At 35.1% G+C, this 20,486-nt stretch overlaps 1 protein-coding gene across 16 annotated transcripts in view; it reads right to left on the bottom strand.

Annotated features, from left to right (window-relative positions):
• The window catches only part of FIP1L1 (factor interacting with PAPOLA and CPSF1), an 81,520-nt gene that overhangs the window by 11,389 nt on the left and 49,645 nt on the right, over positions 1-20,486 (bottom strand). For 8 of the 16 annotated variants that reach the window (XM_047090993.1, XM_047090999.1, XM_047090996.1 and 5 more), the window contains 4 exons: positions 11,307-11,333; positions 9,221-9,275; positions 7,350-7,405; positions 60-273 (listed from right to left, as the gene is read on the bottom strand). In XM_047090993.1, coding sequence (XP_046946949.1) covers positions 60-273; positions 7,350-7,405; positions 9,221-9,275; positions 11,307-11,333 — 352 coding nt within the window. The remainder of the gene's footprint in view (positions 1-59; positions 274-7,349; positions 7,406-9,220; positions 9,276-11,306; positions 11,334-20,486) is intronic. The other 8 variants (XM_047090994.1, XM_047091002.1, XM_047090998.1 and 5 more) reach the window with 1 other exon arrangement.

Here is a 20,486-nt window from a genome sequence, read left to right as displayed (position 1 = left end):
TATAAATTCTAAAGTGTACATGAAATACATGTGTACGAATTCCTGCATGTTCAACAAACCTGTTAAAAACACTTGGTGTAGGACTGTGATCACGCTCCCGCTCTCTCTCTCTGGTGCGCTCTCTTTCTCTGTCTCGATCACGGTCTCGCTCCCGGTCTCGGTCTCTGTCTCTATCTCGGTCTTTCTCTCTTCTTGCATAATAGTCCCACTGCTTGCTGGTATCCACAAGACTAGGCCATGAAGGAGCAGAACCAGGAAGGTGGGGAAAGGCAACTAAAGAAAAAGACAGAAACAATTCAAAACAAAAGTTATGGCACTTAAACAAATGAGACAGACAAAACTCTACTGAAAAACAAGACAAAACTCCCACCAAAAATGTTTCATCTATAGATTATAATGGAAAACCTAGGTTATAAATAGAAAAGAGAAATAATGCATGGTAAATACCCATAGTTTGAGGTAACATACAGAAACAAACCTTAAAGCCCTAACATACAAAGACAGGAACCAGAATTAGATACACCACAAACTTTCCAATACTAAAAACATAAACCAGACATCTTCAAAGTGTTGAGAGAAAGTAATGGTCAACCTAGAAAGATATCCTAAACAAAATTAAATCTCAAGAATAAGAATGAAACAAAGACATTCACAGATTCAAAAATGAGCAAAAGTGGGGGCGCCTGGGTGGCTCAGTTGATTAAGCGGCTGACACTTGATTGCGGCCTAGGTCATGATCTCATGTTTCACTGAGTTTGAACCCAGCATCAAGCTCTGCACTCCCAGCACGGAGCCGGCTTCGGATCCTCTGTCTTCCTCACTGCCCTTTCCCCTTCGCATGCATGCTCTCTCCCTCTCAAAAGTGAATACACGTTAAAAAAAATTTTTTTTTAAATGAGAAGTTTTAACAGACTTCACCAAAAGAACTTCTATGAAATATATACATAATACATTCCAAAAGTATCCACTAAAATAATAGAAACAAAATGTATAATTTCAAAACACTACAAGGAAAAATAGAATTTAAAAAAATATCTGAAAAACTCAGTTCAAAAAGACCTGGAAAGGATGAGGGTTAGAGAAGACAAGTTTGATCAGTTCAATAATCACAGTAATTCAAGAGACTGAATTCACCAGTTAAACGAAAGAGTTTGATTAGTACTTTGAAAAACTCTGAAAACAAAAAAACAAAACCTCTAATATTCTGAACATAAAGGACATGAAAACAACAAAATGGTTGAAAGCAGAAAGATGGGAGGAACAGGAAAATACCAATCCCCCTAATCTCTGTAGCTCTTCAGAAAAGGCTAGATTAACAACAAAGCAGACTCACAAAGAAGGATTACCTGGACAGAAAGGGCCACAAAAAGGGAACAGACGATGCATCTCACCAAGAGACAGAACTAAACTTCCAGCTGGCTAACAAACAAGCTTAAATTTTTAGAGAGTAAAATAGCTTGAATATATAGAAATAAAAAAATCCACCTTGATCATGGAAGATTAACATAACTGCTCTCAATTACTGCCAGTATAAGCAGACAAAACAATTTCACTACAGATAATAGAAGATTTGAGCAAAACACTGTTAACAGGCTTGATTTAATGAATATAACAGAATACTGCCCAAAACAGCTAAATAATAATCATTCTTCTCAAGCACATATGAAACACTTATAAAAGTACATTATGTACTTTCATAAGTAAAATAGACAACCTAATCTCTATACATTTCAAATTAAAGACACATTTCCGAAAATGCAGGGGTAAAAAAAAATAAATTTTAAATCATTTAGGAACTGAACATAAAAATATGACATCAAAAGTACAGGGATGCAAACTGTTCTGGAGAGAAATTTAATCTTAAAAAACATTAGATGCATTAGAAAAGATGGAAGGCTAAAGCTTAAGAACTTAGACACAAACAGAATAATCATACAAAAAGGAGATAATAAAGATAAAGTAGAATAGAAAAGAACCATAGAATAAGAAAAAAAAAACTGAAAGGTGGTTTTTGAAGACTAGACAAAACATAACAATATTCTGACAAGATTAAGAAAAAAAGAGGCCACATAATCAAAACCAAAAAAAACCACAATTACAGATGTTACAGAGATTAAGAATACAGAGGATATACTTTATACCTATGCATTTAAAAACTTAGCTGAAATGGACTAATTTCAAATGATCAATCAATAATTTACCAAAACGTGACTCAAGAATGGAAAGAAATCTTCACTGCTCCCCTATGAAAGACATTGATCAGTAACTTGAAACCTTCCCAAGAGACTAGATCATTTTTACAGTTGAGTTTTACTAATTTATAAGGTACAGACCATTCTAATATATAAACTTCAAAGAATAGAAAAAAAAGATTATTCTCTAACTTATCCCACGTGGCTTGTTAATACCCAAACCAGTTAAAGACAATACAAATAAAGAAAAATTATAGGCTAATCTTACATATGAACATAGATGTCAAAATCCTAAATCAATCAATGTTTATTATTATTTTGTTAAAGATAACTAATCATGACCATGTTAGGTTTATCTTAGCAAATAAACAGTGACTTGATGTTAGAAAAATTTAGAAATTTACCACATTAGCAGATTAGAGAAGAAAAACGGTATGGTTATCTCAGAAAGCATTTGATTAAAACTCAAAATCCATTCAGTTTAAAGGCTCTTGAAAACTTTCCTTGATCTGATATAGGACTCCATCAAAAACCAAATAGCAAAAAAAGCCTGGTAGTAAAAATGTAAAAGCATTTTCCTTAAAAATAAAGGGGGGGGGGCTTATAAGACAAGAACTCCACTTTCAGTACTCCAACATTATAAAGAGATGCTGGTCAGAACAGTTAAGAACCCTCCCACAAAACAAACAAACAAACAAAAAACAGGGAGGGAAGCAAGAATCTGAAAAGTAACAAAATCATTATCTGCAGATATGTATTACAGGCTAAAAAGCCTTTATAGACAAATTATACTGAGTTCAACAGATAACTGGCTACAAGATCAATATACCTATTGATTACTATATACATACTATATGTATAAATAGAACAAATACCAATCCTATTTCTAAATACAAGCAAATACAAAACAGGAAGTTCGAATGAATATATCACTTAAAACAACAAAAACATTAGATACCAATGACTAAATCTAACGAAAGACGTGCAAAAATTGTGTAAAGATAATTATAGCACTTGATTGAAATACATTAAAGAACATCTCCATAAATGAAGAGAGTCCTTGTTCGTTGATGGACTCAATGCTGTAAAATACAAATTCCACACAAAATGATCTAAGCATCAATGTAATTCCAATCTAGTTTAGAAACAGCAAGGACTCTGGAGCCAGGCTGCCTGGTTTCAGCTCCTGATTCTGCCACTTATTCTGTGGTACCAGGGAAACCACTTAATCTGGCTGTTCTTCAATTACTTCATCCATAAAATGGGAATAGTAACAGTACACCTGCTTTAAAAGCTGTCAGGACTACATGAGTTAACAGCGTTTTGTCTAAAGTAAGCATAATATAAAAGTCACTAATCTAAATCTCAAAACAGTCGTTCATGGAACTTCCAAAGCTGATTTCAGAATGGATATGTAAGAGCAATGGCACCAGAATACTTCTGAAACAGAATGAGTAGGTAGATTTTGCTGAACCAGATAGGAGATTTACTATAAAACTCAGTAATTAAGCTAATGTGGCATTATTAGCAAAGGAGTTAGTCAAGTCTAAGACGCCATGAAACAGATTCAAGCGTACATGGAAACCTGATGGATGGGACATTATAAATCCCTCAAGGGGGATAAACTATTCAACAAATAACACTGGGACAATTATATCATTACCTTATAACACAGGCAAAAATGAACACCAGATGACTTAAGGACATACATGAAAAACAAAATCTGAAAACATTTTTGGGGAAAAAAACCTTGAGATGGAGAAAGTCACAGTTCAAATGTGAATCCAATTATATTTTTTTAAGTTTATTTATTTTGAGACCAAGCAAGTACAAGCAGGGTAGGGACCAAGAGAGAGGGGAGAGAGAGAATCCCAAGCAGGCCCCACACTGTCAGTGCAGAGCCTGATGCGGTGCTTGAACCCATGAACTGTGAGATCATGACCTGAGCTGAAACCAAGAGTTGGATGCTTAACTGACGGAAACCACCCAGGCACCCCAAATATGAACCCAATTAAAATGTAGTATGATTTTACAGTTGATGAAGTCTAAGAAAAAAAAAGGTAATTTCTATTTGCCATTGGAACTTTCTCCTTTGCAGGGCTTGAGTATTATCATTATCTCTATACAATATTTATATAGTCCTAATAATGTAAATATGGTTTATTGTTTAGCTTTCAGAATAAAAAATTTGTCAGGGCACAGATAGTTTGGGTTATAGGACAGAATATAAATGTTCCTAAGCAGAAGTATGGCTGACCAAAGCTGGCAGGCGAAGGGGGAAGAAGAGGTGAAGACCTGGAAATTTGCCTGGCGATAGGCACTTGATAGTACATGAAACCAAGGACATGTAGATAACAGAAAGAGGTACAAAAATAGTCATAACTTCACTGATGGGGAAAAGAGAGGGGTAGTGATGGTAAGTGAGCAAAATACACATCTATCATAAGAGGATGATAACAGATGGTATCTATAGTTATACAAATCAAGAAATAGAGTGATAAGCTTATATACAAATGCTATGCAGACCATCAGAAGAACTAAAAAGCATCAAAAATGCTGGTCTCTGCAGTTCTTTGATATTTCTCCAAAATACTTTTTAACTGGGTCTTACTTCATAAGCACAATATATTTAAGTTTATTCATTTTGAGAGAGAGTGTGTGTGAATGTGCATGAGCAGGGGAGGGGAGGAGGGAAGGGGGGGGAGAGAAAGAGAGAGAGGGAGAGAAAGACAGAGAGAGAGAGAGAGAGAGAGAGAGAGAGAGAGAGAGAGAGAGACAGACAGACAATCCCAAGCAGGCTCTGCGCTTTTACCGCACAGCCTGACATGGGGCTCAATCCCATGAACCATGAGATCATGACCTGAGCCAAAATTAAGAGTCAGACGCTCAATCGACTGAGCCACCCAGGTGCCATGGGCACATTCTTAATATATTAATATGCACATCAAGAAAAATTAGTAAGCAGTGTTTGAGGATAAATTACAAAATCCTAAAATAAATTAACAAAGGTAAAACAGAATTACCAACACAGAGGAAGATGTATCATCATCTTCATTCCAAAGCTTTGTTTGATTAGGATGAAGAAAACTCCTTTCTTCTCATTAATTTTTGCAATGTGTTTTATAACTGTTATTACTAAAGAAGTCCTTCATATTTTAAAAAAATGCTTCTGAGAGAGGTGTTGGGGTTGGAAAGAGTGAAAAGAAAACTCTTGCTAATATACTGATTAAAAATTTGCATATATTACTTTGAGAAAAAGCTAAATGCTTAATAAATACTAAATAATGAAATCTTCCACAAGGAAACTGTATAGGTAAACTCAAGAATGAAGTCTTACTCCTTCTGATATGGGCCAGTCCTCATGTTTATGTGTATGGAAACAAATATACAAGGAATCTCACGAAAAAGAAAAGGACAAGTGCCTTAAAAAAAGGTAAAAGTAAAATTTTAAATAATTAAACAAGTAATGGGTGCCAAGGCCTTACATATTATGGGCATTGTGCTGAGCCCTTTATGCTCAAACTTTATTTTACAGAGGAGGAAAAGGATTTAGGTTATTTAAGTTATCCCAAGTTACAAGGATAAGACAGATGCAGGACCCACCCCCAGGCTAACTGCAGGGCCTGTGCTTTAACAATCAAGCTACCCGGCCTCAAAGTGCAGAAAAGAGAGAGAACTCGGAGCTTGCTGGAGATGGTGGGGATTATCATAAAAATCACAGCTAATATTTGAGGGTTTATTAAATGGTAGGACGAAGGTGCTTTAATGTAGTCTCACTAAGTTTAATAGCTGAAGATCTATGAAAGTCACATAAATAATGAGAGGGAAAAGTAAGACTCCAACCTAAGGAGCAGGACTTCCTGGGAGCCCAGCAAGAACTAATAAACACACCAACAAACCAATAAAAGGCTGTATAATCACTAAAACAAGTCAACAGAAACAACCACCTTTTGATGTGAATAAAGGGCATACATGTAGTCTGGACAAGGTGGGTCTGAAGGACAGTACAACACCCCGATACAGATACCTACCTGGTAAATGGATGTAGATGACTGACACTTGACCTACTACCAAGATTTATAACTTCTACTGTGCAAATGCCTTTGGGGGATTTCAATGTTCTCCATCCCCAGTGGTACTACCTGAATACAAGACACCATCATTTCTTCCCCGGATTATTCCAGTAGTTCCTTGTTCCCCAAATCAAGCAGCATTTTTGCCATTCCTCCTTCCATCCACCCTACAAATCCACAATTTCCTCACAGTAAGTAGCCAACATGGACCTTTTTCAAATGTAAGTCTAGCAATTTCATAGCTCACCATAGAACTAAATGGCTCCTCACAGCCTTCTGAATAAGGTTGAAAATCTATACAGCATGGCTATCACACCTTGCACAACCTCCTGTCTCCTCTCTAAACATTCATCATGCAATCTCTACACTCCAGCCACACCAGACTTCTTTCAGTTCATGCCTACCAGGTTCTCTCTCACCCCTATGCCTCTGAACATGATTTCAATCTCAAATAACATTATCTCCCTCTCCACCCCTTCTGGAGTGGGAGACCCCCTCCACTATGCTCCCATGACACCTTCTTCTGTCACCTGGCTGTTCCTCACCAGGCTATAAATTTGATAAGGGTTTATAGCTTACTGTATCCCTAAAATTAGTGCAGTGCATAGCACTTTTAAAATAAATGAATGGATGATCAAGAGATCTAAGCAGAAGGAGGTATCAGAAGCCCCTAGAATGGATTACTTTGTAAAGAGTGAACAGGAAAGAAGACCTAGCCAAATGATCTAGAAGAAAAAAACAGGGGAAGAGGAGAACAAAGTTAGCTGGATGACCTGAAGCAAGAAAAAAGATTATGAACGAAATTTGAGACAATTTGCTGACAAATCCTAAATTCTTTTAGGAAAAGGCAAGGTACAAATATCCATGCTGTCACCATTTACTAATTTTTAAGAGTACAGTTGATAAAAAATGAAAATTCTTCTGTAAAGTAACCTAGAATGTAAGACATAGTTATTCCTTTAGTTAATATTTTTTAATTGCTCTATAAGATAGTACTTTAAACCACAGAAGTATGTTTTTATTGCTTTAAAAATATTTAAATACTGGTTCAGACTGAATCTGGGCAGCTAAAAATAATACTTACCATTGCCATATGGAAAAGCACGTGCAGAACGACTATCGTAACCAGAGGAATGTCCACTGTTGAAGAAAAATGTATTTTTATGTGTTGCAAATAAGTTCTAAATTTTAACAGTTTGGTGCAAATGCAAAACATCAAGGCTGAATTATGTCTTTCATTTAACTACCATATAATGATAAACCTTAATTCTGTAATTTAACTTTATAATACAAAAACAGACTTTTAACCTGAAAACATATTAAACCTAATACCCACTTGTAAAAAAATATAGCTTCCTAGTACTTTTAATGTGAACACAATCAATTCAGCTTGATTTCCGAGATAAGAGAAAACTTTGAGACTAACGGAATACTTGAGACTTTGCTAAAATTTAATCTTAAAAAAAGAAAACAACAGGTTTTGGGGGCACCTGGGTGGCTCAGTCGGTTAAGTATCCGACTTCAGCCCAGGTCATGATCTCACGGTTTGTGAGTTCGAGCCCCACGTCGGGCTCTGTGCTGACAGCTTGGAGCCTGGAGCCTGCTTCAGATTCTATGTCTCCCTCTCTTTCTGCCCCTCCCCAGCTCATGCTCGCACTCTGTCTCTGTCAAAAATAAATAAACTTAAACAACAGGTTTTAGGGCGCCTGAGTGGCTCAGTTGATTAAGCGTCTGTCTCTTGATTTCAGCTCAGGCCACTGTCTCAAGGTTCATGAGACTGAGTCCTGCAACAGTCTCCATGCTGAACCTGCTTCAGATTCTCTCTCCCCCTCTCTCTCTGCCCCTTCCCCACTTGTACTCTCTCTCAAATAAATAAAACTAAAAAAAAAAAAAGGGGGGGGGTTTAATGATTCAGAAATTCAGCCCCACTGACAGGATAAACAAATAATACTTTTTAATATTTATTGATTGAGAAAAATATTTAACAAGGATGTAATAAAATTAAATCCTTATATTCTCACAATTAAGACTGGGCTTTATCATTTCCTTTTTGAAAATTATGCGTGGTTTGATGCTATTTATGTAAAGTTCTCACAATTTTTCTATTAATGGAATTTGGATCATTTTTCAGAAATACACTATTTTCATCAAATTTACTTGGTACTTTAGAGGAACTAGTAATGGCTACCATTTTTTATTGATTTCTATCTGCCAAGAATTGTGCTGATTGTTCTATTCACTTGCTGTTTTAATCTTCACAACTCTATCTAAACACCATTTGGTAAAAGGGGAAACAGTCTCAAAGAATAGTTATGAACCTTGCCTAGCAGCACAAAACTAGGGAATTCTGAAGCCAAACTCTGAGCCAGATCGGAGACTTCCAAAACCTATATTGTTCAACACCATATTGCCATCTATGTAAATAAATGGCATCTCTGTAAAGAGGTAAATACTCTCTAGTACAGTACTTCTAGTGCTGCAGGGCATAAAAAATAAGGCTACTGCCATGTAGAATGGATCCAATCTTCCTTTGTGAAAGCTGAGTTACTGCAGGCTCATAAAGAATAGGGCAGCTTTTATTATGGTCCGCATTAAGAACTGTCCTTACTTAATCATAAAACAGACGTGCATTATTCATGATTACTAGTCATCTGTAGACACCACAAAAATGACTACAGCCACGTTTTTACCAATCTAGGAATTTCTTTCATCAGTGTGTCATAAATCAAACCAAGATATTTCAAAATACTATCATTTGGTTTTCTCTGTGCTGTGTTGTTACGGGACTATAGGTCCAACGTCTTACATAAAAGTAGCTAACCCAGATCCAGACTCAGGCACTACTTCATGTTTACAAAATTAAATCTCTGAAAATATCACCAAGATACGTATGTGACTTTTCTGTCAAAAGTCTACAAATGATAACAAAGTTTTATACTATCCATACTGATTTACCTTTCTATTGTTGGGATAAGAGATGGAGGTGGAGCGCCTGGTGGAGGAGGAAAACCTGAAACATTCAATCATAAGATAAAAAAAGTTAATAGAATGTCCATTCAATGTCAAGTATGAAACAAAGTTGCTGCGTATCACTAAATTTCTCTGGGGACATAACGTGCTTCTCTATGTTATAATGGACAGAAAAAATGAAGCTTAAACTTATAAACAGATTTTTTGAGCAAGAAAACTTTAAATGAACAGTCTGGTCTAATACACAGAGCACAAACTGGGAGTCAGGACACCCGGTCATATTTTCAGCACCACACACAGCCCATTTTGTGAGTATGAGAAAGTTAATCTCAATGCCTTACCTTATCCATATATAAACAGTAGTAGTGTTGCCACCAGATATGTTATACTTGAAATACTTTTGAAGAAAAGCAAATAAAATAGCATTTACCTCTTTCAAAAAATATTTTGTTTTAGATGTATAGAAATTTCCTTAAAATTATAATTTTTTAAATAAAATCTTACCAGTAAATATATATAAATGCTTAAGGCTGAGAACATCCATCATAAAATATGTTTTAGATAGCACAACCCTGAAGAACTATTTTACAAAGAAGGGCACATAATATAGTTTCTGGATTAGTTTGGAAGGAAAATAATTTGTATCTTTATATCATGAGGTCTGCATTCTCAGTAATTCATAATACCTAAATGAAATACCACAGAATATGGCTAAAAGGGACCTTAACAGTTAATCTACTCTGCACTTGCAAGTTCAGATGGTCAATAAAGCATCCCAACAAAAGACTTTAAGATTCTACAACTTATGATACCAATTCCTTCCAAGTTCTAACAACCCTCACTGTCAGGAAATGATCTAAATTACGTGACTTACATCTCTCACACTACAATTCATATGCTGTCCTGAATGACAACAAGAAGCAATCCATCGTCATATACTCTCTATCACCCTCTACATATTTGAAAACACTTCCACTAAGCCTCCTTCTTCAGTCATTGATGTAAAAATGAATCCCAGTTCTCTTAACCCTTCTCAAAGTCCATTTAAATCCATTTTCGGCCCTGCTGCAAGTTGTTTCAAATTCACCATGCTCATCTTCACTGCACCCAGTGTCAGGATCTGTAACTTCTCTATTAAACATCTCAGAACTGTGAAGTTTAGCAATTAATGGGAGGAAAAAGCCTATCTTATACACCCTTTCAACCACATTTCTTTTTAAACTAGACACACCAATGGCTCCTTTAGATGACTTTTCCTGATAAGCCTTTTTCAGCCACATTGATATACAATCAGTGACTCACTATCCCACAACTACATATGCATACTATCCTCTGCTACCTAAACTTCCATGATTTCTGTTTATCAAGGTCATTGTGAATCCAGACCCACCCTTCCAAGCAATGTCATCTCTTCTTTTTATATTCCTTGGCCTTTAATACTGAACTCAGTAAAACACTTGCTATCACATTTGCATCACACTCCAAAAAAATATTTTTAAAAAGGCAACACTGACAAAGTATCAAAAAACAACCCTTGGTCCCATACAAACTATTGATCACACCATTACAACAATCAACAATTTAATGACCACCCTAAGAACAACCATCTGACCAGTTGTCAATCTACCTAATTGTATGGTTCAGAACGTATTTTCTCACGATACTGAGTTATGCCAGCAGGGTAAAAAAATCAGAAACCACGAAAAAGTCAAGATAAATGATCCTTCTCTTCTCTTTGCAGTTGCTTTAGCATATAAAAAATTCATTGGTCTGAAAAAACTTTTTCATACAAATATTTTTTTATATCCCATACTGTTTTCTTCAACAAATTGATATGGTGAGAATTTTCTCAGACTCTCTATTTCTACAAAAAGTGGGTAAGACAGGTATAAGAAAACTAAATATCTTAATCAAAACTGGAATGAAGCAAAGGCAGAGCTGAAAATAGGACCTTGAAATCCCAATAGCCTATTCCATAGTCTAACCACATCGACACTGTCCCTCCTGGAACTATAAGCTTGAAATTTCATGTTTATTAACAATGATGGAGAAAACATGAAAAAAGTTTTACCTGGAGGTGGTACAGTTATTGGAATACCTAAAAAACAAGTGATGAAATTTAATATAGTAATTGGATTTTATAACCTGTTATGTATTTATGCCATCACCAAAAAAAAAAAACCTTTGAAATAAACCCCTCGCCTCATTTTCCTGGCTTATTCACTCAAAAGAAGCATTCTGTTTTCTTGCAGAGGACCAACAATTCCAGTATAACATCCGACTTCCTGATGAAACCCCAGTCTAACAACTTGGTAACAAGATTTCCCCCACTAGGTGTAATCACAAAGTTAGACATCAGTTAAAAAAGCACACTTGTGCATTTTTTGTGCACAAACATCAAACTCCATGAAATTAACACTAAGTTTGATAATCAACATCTGATCTTGTTATTTTAATAGAAAAATTGATCAACAGGCTCTTTAATACTGTACTTAATACGAGATAACTCTGAAGATGATGAATATTCACTTTAGTAAAGCTTTGTGGAACCTTCAAATGTTGCTGTGGATTGTTTTACTGCTGTTAACAGGATTGGGGAAAGGTTATTATTTCCTTTGATATGTGGGAGTAGAAAAGGGGGATATAGCCAATTCCTATAGATGTGTGTGTGTGTGTGTGTGTGTGTGTGTGTGCGCGTGCGCGCGCGTATATATAGATATATACACGTGCACACGCACACACACCCCCAGGGCACATTAAGATAAATGTGGACAATTTACTTCTATAGGAGTCAGTATATACTAATCTGAATGACTCTCATTCATTTGCACATTATAAACTTTAAGAAATAAACTACGCATAAATAAACATTCCTAATTTACACTGGTCAAATGTGCCCTTAAATCCTAATGTAAAACTTATGTGGCATACAAATTCTATTTTTTGTATGAAGAATAATGACATTTCTAATTAGGAAAATAGAAAAATTTTTCATGAAAAATTTTATACCATAATTTCAACAGTCAGAATGGTTTACTAAATCCTATCTTAAAAACTGCATCAAAATTTGTCCAAAAGAGGGGGGGGGGTGTCAAATTCATTAATTAAATGCATGGGGAAAAATAATGAAAACAATCACTTTCAAATGTTTTCTTGTCAATGGAAACATCTGCTAATAATTTAAATTTTTTCTGCACATGTTTTACCAGAATGAGAGGTTTATATAAAAAAAAATCTAAAGGTAGCCAGAGGCCTTAAAATGGAGAATGAAGCACCTGATTTAACTGCCCACACAATAAAAGGATATGCTAAACTTACAAAACCAACAAGACTGAAAAAGATATATAAAAGACATGTAAGCCGTTATTATGTTTCGAAAATTGTTAGACCTCCAAATGTCTACTAACTTCATCTACACCTCATGGCAATTCTGGTCCATCCTGAAGTTACCTTGCTGCTTCCTACATTACTAACAGAATCCAGCAAACAATACAAGCTAGCAGAGTCCCAGACACCGTACTAAATGGGAAAAGTAAGAAAGGCAGAGCATATTAAGTGTTCTCAATATCCATTATTACCTGATTTTCTTTAGAACAGTATGAAGTCTTCAGAGCACTGTTTAACTTCACTATGTGGCCTAGTTTTTACATTTAACTACATGATTGCTTTCTTAGGGGTACAGTAGTCCCTCCTCAGCTATGCTTTCCAGTCTCAGCCACAGTCAACCACGTCTGGAAGCAGGTGATTCTCATTCTGACATACTGTCTGAAGGTCAATGGTAGCCTAATGCTATGTATGTCACAGTGCCTATGCCATTCACCTCACTTCATCTCATGACGCAGGCATTTTATCATCTCACATCATCACGAGAAAGGTAAGCACAATACAGTAAGATATTTTGAGAGGGAGAGATCACATTCAAATAACATTTTACAGTATATTATTACAACTGTTCTACTTTATTATTGTTGTTAATCTCTTGCTGTGTCTAATTTCTATATTAAGCTTTATCACAGGCATGTAAAAGTGGGGAAAAAACACCGAAGATATAGGGTTCAGTACTATCTACCATTTCAGGTACTCACTGGGGGTCCTGGAATATATCCCTTGCAGATAAGGGGACGGCTACTGTATAAGACAAAGAAAAAAACTGTATGCCAACTAGGCAAAGAACTCTGTAATCCTTCTAAACTACTTAAATGGATACATGAGCAACATGCATCACTTTGGCTAACACTCACTACAATGTACTAAAATGTGAATTCATGCAAAATAACTAAGAAATTACTAGTCAGCCCTCTCAAAATTTAGAATTTGAAAACATCAAAGTTGTCAAATTTTCACAAAACATAAAGATAAAAGTTATAAACAAATTATTAATTATGCTATGAAGATTGTTAAAATTAATCTTTTTTTCTAATGTTTGAGAGAGAGGGGCACCTGGGTGGCTCAGTCGGTTAAGCATCTGACTTCAGCTCAGGTCATGATCTCACAGTCCGTGAGTTCGAGCCCTGCGTCAGGCTCTGTGCTAACAGCTCAGAGCCTGGAGCCTGCTTCGGATTCTGTGTCTTCCTCTCTCTCTTCCCTTCCCCTGCTCGTGCTCTGTCTCTGTCTGTCTCAAAAATAAATAAAAACATTAAAAAAATCGAATATTTGAGAGAGAGAGAGAAAACACGAGTGGGGGAGGGGCAGCGAGAGAGGGGGACAGAGGATCCTAAGCAGGCTCTGCATTGACAGCAGCGAGCCCAATGTGGGGCTCAAACTCATGAACTGTGAGATCATGACCTGAACCAAAATGGGACTCTCAACCGACTGAGCCACTCAGGTGCCCCAAATTACAATCTGCTTTTAATTTTAATCTTTCTATAATAGTATCATAGGGCAGGCTTTTAAACAATCAAATGTAAAGAATTAAGAACAAAAAGAAAAATCATGCCATATCTATATATAGATATAGATACAGATATACGTCTTTCTAGTCAATATCTACTCATCACAATGTTAGTATGAGAACCAGAAAAGGCCCTTGTGAGACCTCTAAGATATTTCAATGCAAATCTTTATTGGTTAATGTTTACTGAACCAGAACCACAAGGTTGATAAAACACAATACAAATCAATTCTTTGGTGTTATCAGATATATTTTCAAAATGCAACTACAAAAGTTTAATATGTGATATAATGTTAGGTCAATAGAATTCTCATATAAAAATCACTATTTAGTATTTGACTTTTGATAACAAGAGAAACAGTAAAGAAAGAGATAACTGGCCTCCAAAATTACTGTCCTCATCTTCAACACTCCCACCTTCCTGGCTACACACACACTACCTAAGTAACAGATATAAATTACACAGGCAAGTATTGTGTTTTACTGTTTCCTTTAACTGTAAAATGAGTATGAAAAAAGTTTATTATTTCCCTGGAAAGCCTCGCATAACAGTAATAAAAGTAAGATTTCTAGTACTGTAGGCCAAAGCTTTTAGAAAACTAATATTCAAGTTCTAATAGGACTGAGTAGATTAGGTTTTGAAACTTTAGTGACCACCAGAAAAACCTGGAGAGTTTGTTAAAACACAGATTGTTGGGTCTTGCCCCTAGAATTTCTGATTCAGTAGGTCTGCGGTATGGCCAGAGAATTTGCATTCCTATCAAGGAAATGATGATGATGCTGAGCAGAGACCATACTCAGTGCATCAGATCCTAAACTTCTCTATGGATTGCTGCTCAACAGCTCAATATTCAATACACATGAAATAAATTCCATTCCAAATTTTTATGAAACAGAACATGTGACACTTTGAAGTAAAATAATATAGCTGTAGGACAGCCTATACGATCTAGCATCCTCAAAAGAAAGAGAATCGGATATAAGTTTTCCTGTAACGCGCGCGTACTCTTCCATGTAAAGCATGGGGGTGGGGATCCTGAAATCCTATTTGGGAAGTGAAGAAATTGAGACAAAGAAATAGAAAAGCAGCAGCCCTGTGATACTTATTTAAAGGAATTTACTATATTTTTAGTATTCGCACAAAATTAATAGAGGCTCTGTACTCAACAACAATAACAATGAAAACTGTGTATGAACTCATTCTCAATGTAGCCCATCATTATTTTTCTAAGGCAGAAAAAAGTTACATGCTAGATAGCCTGACATGGCTTCTAATGATCCCTGCCTCTTGCTGATTTACGCCTTACATTTGGTATTCATACCCTCCCCTGGGTGTGGACTAGATAAATAATGACTTATTTCTACAAAAAAGATCTAGCAAAAATGACAGGATGTCACTTCTGTGTCTAGGTTAAAAAAGACAGTGACTTCTATTTTGTCGGTATCCTCTACTGTCTTCTCAACATTCATGCTTTCATGAACCAAGTTGCAACATAGGAAATGAAATGAATCTTGATTTCAACAAAGAGGTGACTGATCTTGAAAGAGTAATTTCTCAGTCAAGCCTTTGAGATGACCATCTCAAAGTCTGTGGCAGACTCTGAAGCAGAGACCCAGCTAAGCTGTCCCCACTCCTAACCCACAATAACTATTTAATAATAAATGTATGTTGTTTGAAGCCACTACTTTCTGAAGTGACTTGCTACTCTGCAACAGCTAACCAATATGTATAACTACCTATCATTTCTCTATTAAGTTCAAGTGAAAGAAAAAAAAAAAAAAAGCACGGCAGAATTATGCAAATTAGGCTTCCAAGTTCCCACCAACTTCTAAATTTCATTGGCACTATTATGTTACAAACAGATAAATTTGATCACTTTCCTTAACACTCACTGATTTCTACTTCTAAGTCATCAAGCTTGTAAGTAAATTCTGCACAAAGAAACTGAGTACCTAGAGTCAAGGTTTATAAAAATTTTTAAATATTACCTTCCACACTACATGCTTTTCTATGCATGAGTATTTTTAAGATTATATATACACACAAATTGTCTACCATCTACCCTGTAAGAAAAGAAACAGATGTAGAATACCATACAACTATTTAACGATTAAAGTAAAACAGTTCATTACAGGGTGCAAAAAAGGATGGAGTAATGTTTTTAAAAATTTGTTAAAAGGTGCTATGGTCACAAAACTTAAAGCAACAAAGTTATCAGTCTACGCCATACCTAAAAGGTAAACAAGACAATTTTATGTTAAGTATAAAGTGAACTATTTTATCCTTATTAGGAATACTTAATCCTCTAATTTATAAAATAATCTAAAGCCTACTGAACACAAAAATCCTACATTAGACAAATAAAAATATTTCTGAATAGAAATGTCAGTATTTTTACAAAGGAACTGGTCTCTATAAGCTCCAATATAATCACAAAATGATTGGAAGAGTGGCACAAACAAAAGGCAAATATTAAACCATGATTAAATTCTATAAAATGTAGCATCCACAGTACATTCAAAACGTAACTATTATAAAGGGAACACCCATGAGAAAAAAGGACATTCAAAAATCATCATTGTAGAGAAGGTTTTAATATCCACGAAGCTTACATTTAAATTAATTGTGCCAGTAATGTTCAAATGAAAAATAATTACAGATAATTAGCATTATTCCCTATTTTTAGTTCACTGAAAATATTAATCGGCTGTTGGGGGTTTTCTAATATAAAAAAAAACTTAAGAGAAAATGAGTACAGTTCTCAAAAACTTCAAGGAATATATTTTTAAAGGTACTTCTGGAAAAATTATTTTGGGCAAGCAGCATCAGTTAATAGGCAGATTTACTGTATAAGACCAAAAATCTTACAGAACTATAAAAATTAGTCTAATAAACATCATATTCATAAAACAGCTTCTCAAAATTGTACCTTCTCAAGGGTACAGATAATATTCACCCAGTATAGGCCACGCTTTTGCCAAAGCAGCAATTCTTCAAGTGTTATCTGGAGATTCCCAGGGGTCTCTACCCTTCTAAGGAATCTGCAAGGTCAAAACTACTCTCATAAAAATACTAAGACGTTATTTGCCATTTTCATGCTCATTCTCTTACAAGTGTCCAATAAAGTTTTCTAGAGGCTACACAATGTGTGAAACCACAGAAAGATTTAAGGCAGAAACAAACAGAAGAATTCAGCTTTTTTCTATTAAGCCACACAGTAATATTTGCAAAAGTATAGAATAAGGCCACTCTTTGCACTAAATGGTTTGTTTTGAAAAAAGTATTTTTCATACAAATGTTGTCTGAATGCTAATATGTAATAGACTTACTAAGAATATTTTTTAAATAATATTTCTCAGTTTTAATTTCTAATACAAAAAAACAGATAAACCATGCATAAATAAAAGCTCTTTGCGGGGCCGTATTAAGTTTAAGAGCCACTGTGCTGGAACCAGACTGCTAACAGAAAGCTAATCCAAAATGTAGACCTCAGAAGAAATGCAGCAAGACTCCAGAGGTGAGCTGCCTTCTTTCTCCCTAATTCCCTGTATCATGGCTAACCCAAAATCAAGATATTTAAGGAATTCACACAACTTTTAAGTTCATATAATTCACGGTACTATGTGACTAGTGATACACTAAGGTACTTGACCACAGTCTTTCGGAATGAATTTAGGAAACCCTTCTTAACTACAGAACCCTATGCGTTTTCAAATCTAGATTAACAGGTAAACCTTATATACAATTTTAAAAGCAGGGATGATTTTTCTCTGTGGTCTGAACTAGTTGGACTACAGTATTTCAGTAAAGCAAAAAGTCTTTTTCAACTTAACAGAATTCTACTCCTGAGAGTTTTAATTGTTCTGAAGACTTACAGAACCATAGTCACATGAGCCTTAATTTTGATTAATGTAACAAGAAATGAGTTAAAATGAATCTGCCTTCTTTCAATAAACTCTATTTTCAAAAATGAAGATAACATAGGATGACACTAAAGTTAATCAACATTTAAAATTTTAAATTAAAAGTCTACAATAAAATGTAATATAGTTTGAACATAGTTTAAAAAAATAGTTTACAAACATTAATTAAATTATTTTAAAAACAAGATAAGCCAGACACAGGACAAATACTGTATGATTTCACTTACATAAAGTACCTACAGTAGACAAATTCATAGAGAAAGAAATAAAGAGAGGCTACCAGGAGCTGGGGTAGGAGGTAAGAGTTATTGTCTACTGAGTACAGTTTTGTTATCAATAATAAGAAGTTTTAGGTATAGACAGTAGTGATGGTTACACAACACAGTGTATTTAATGCCAGTGAACCATGCACTTATAAATGGTTAGAATAATAAATACTATGTACATTTTACCACAATAAAAAGTACCATAAAAATCAACTGTACTATATAGCATCAATCCTTCCAATGTTACAATTTTTCTTCCAATAAACAAGTACATCACAAGTTTATATTCACTAGACTTAACACAAATCAGGAAACACAAAACAGCAAAACCTCAGTTAACTAGATTTACAAAAAAAAAAATCTGGTTCCTCAACCTCCCTAACTTCTCTATCCACAAATACATATGCATGCACTTCAACATGAGGGAAATACAAAAAAAAAAAAAAAAAGAAAGAAAAAAGAAAATAATAATAAAAATTTTAAAAAAAGCTTTTCAAAGACATGATATTGAGGTAAATACACACAATGCCATATATAATACAGTTTTCTTGACACAGGTCATGAATTCATTTCAACACAGGTAACAAAACAGGCTTTCAAGCAAAACTGCCTACTGGTTCTGCTATTTTCTTTTCTTTTTTTTTTTTTTTAATTTTTTTTTAATGTTTATTTATTTTTGGGAGAGACAGAGACAGAATGCGAGTGGGTTAGGGGCAGAGAGAGAGGAAGACACAGAATCCGAAGCAGGCTCCAGGCTCCATGCTGTCAGCACAGAGCCCAACACGGGGCTCGAACCCACGAGCTGTGACATCATGACCTGAGCCAAAGTCGGTCGCTCAACCGACTGAGCCAACCAGGTACCCCTGGTTCTGCTATTTTCTAGGTACTACTTAAATGCCTTAAACCCCAGTTTCCTCTTCTATAAAATTAGAATAATATCTACTTCAGATGTTGTCAAGAATCATATAGAGTTAATACATGAAATGTGCTCAGAAAAGTGCCATCAATAGTAAGTAAGCATTCAAGAAATATTAGCTATTATTAGCTATTACAAGTGACCCTTAAACAACATGGGTTTGAACTGCACAGGTGCACTTACATGTGGATTTTTTAATAGTACAGACCTATAAATTCATTTTCTCTTCTTTATGATGTTAACATATTCTTTTCTCTAGCTTACTTTACTGTAAGAATATAGTACATAATACATATAACATAAAAAAATATGTGTTGACTGTTTATGTTATGAGTAAGGCTTCCAGTCAACAATGGGCTATCAGTAGAAGTTTCCAGGAGGTCAAGTTATATGCAGATTTTTGACTGCTTAGGAGGTTGGTGCCGATAACCCTGGTATTATTCAAGGGTCAAATGAATTTCTACTATTACTCAGTGAAACCATGAAGCTGTACTAATGCATTTCTGAGAAATGTAACACAATAGAAAGTAGTGGGTGGTTCAATAAAAGTAAACAGACTTTCTGAAAGTTAAGATGCTGAATAATCAGTGTTTTCAAGCTACTGTTAGTATGGTAGCAGGAAACCACATTAAATATGTTTTCATGTAAAAAAGCTAGTCCAAATGTCATGACATTCATTTAGGACCAGAGGTCCCTTACATATTTGCTATACTCTCCCATTCAAAACGTTCTCCACTGTTCTTACAAATCAATTGTGGCAAATATTTTATTGTTACTAACAAGGTTTCATGTATGTTTGTTGATGTGTGTTTCAGGAGGGTAGGAGGCAATACACGTTTCCTTGTCTGCTATTTGACAGTAAAAATCCCTTGAATACATGTGACGTCTATCACCTCATCTTTGTTAAGGAGCCCACTTAATGTGATGAGTCATGCCTGGAAACCTCCAAAAACTGACCATAATTTTTTTTCTTCAAACCAAGGCATTTCTGAGAGTGAATAGAAATAGTTATGCTGAAATAAAAGGTATAAAAGTAAGACCCATTCCAGGAAAATCTGGATATACAGTCACCCTATTTATGAAAAAATCAGCATCTGAAAATATAGGCATAATAAAATGATTACTATCTTTGTCCCATCATATACAGGCCTTTAAAACTTTAAAACTTCTGCATTTCAAAACAAATGTTACCAAAGAAAACATTAAAATACGTTTAAAGTTTCAAGGGATATTTTTTCCTTTCTTCCTTTAGTA

This window comes from Lynx rufus, unplaced genomic scaffold (assembly GCF_022079265.1).
Source record: "Lynx rufus isolate CCGP_SWC_20201006 ecotype Redwood Valley unplaced genomic scaffold, mLynRuf1.p SCAF_3, whole genome shotgun sequence".
NCBI lineage: Eukaryota > Metazoa > Chordata > Mammalia > Carnivora > Felidae > Lynx > Lynx rufus.
The sequence above is the reverse complement of the archived record's forward strand: the minus strand, read 5'-3'. Positions and strand labels throughout refer to the sequence as shown.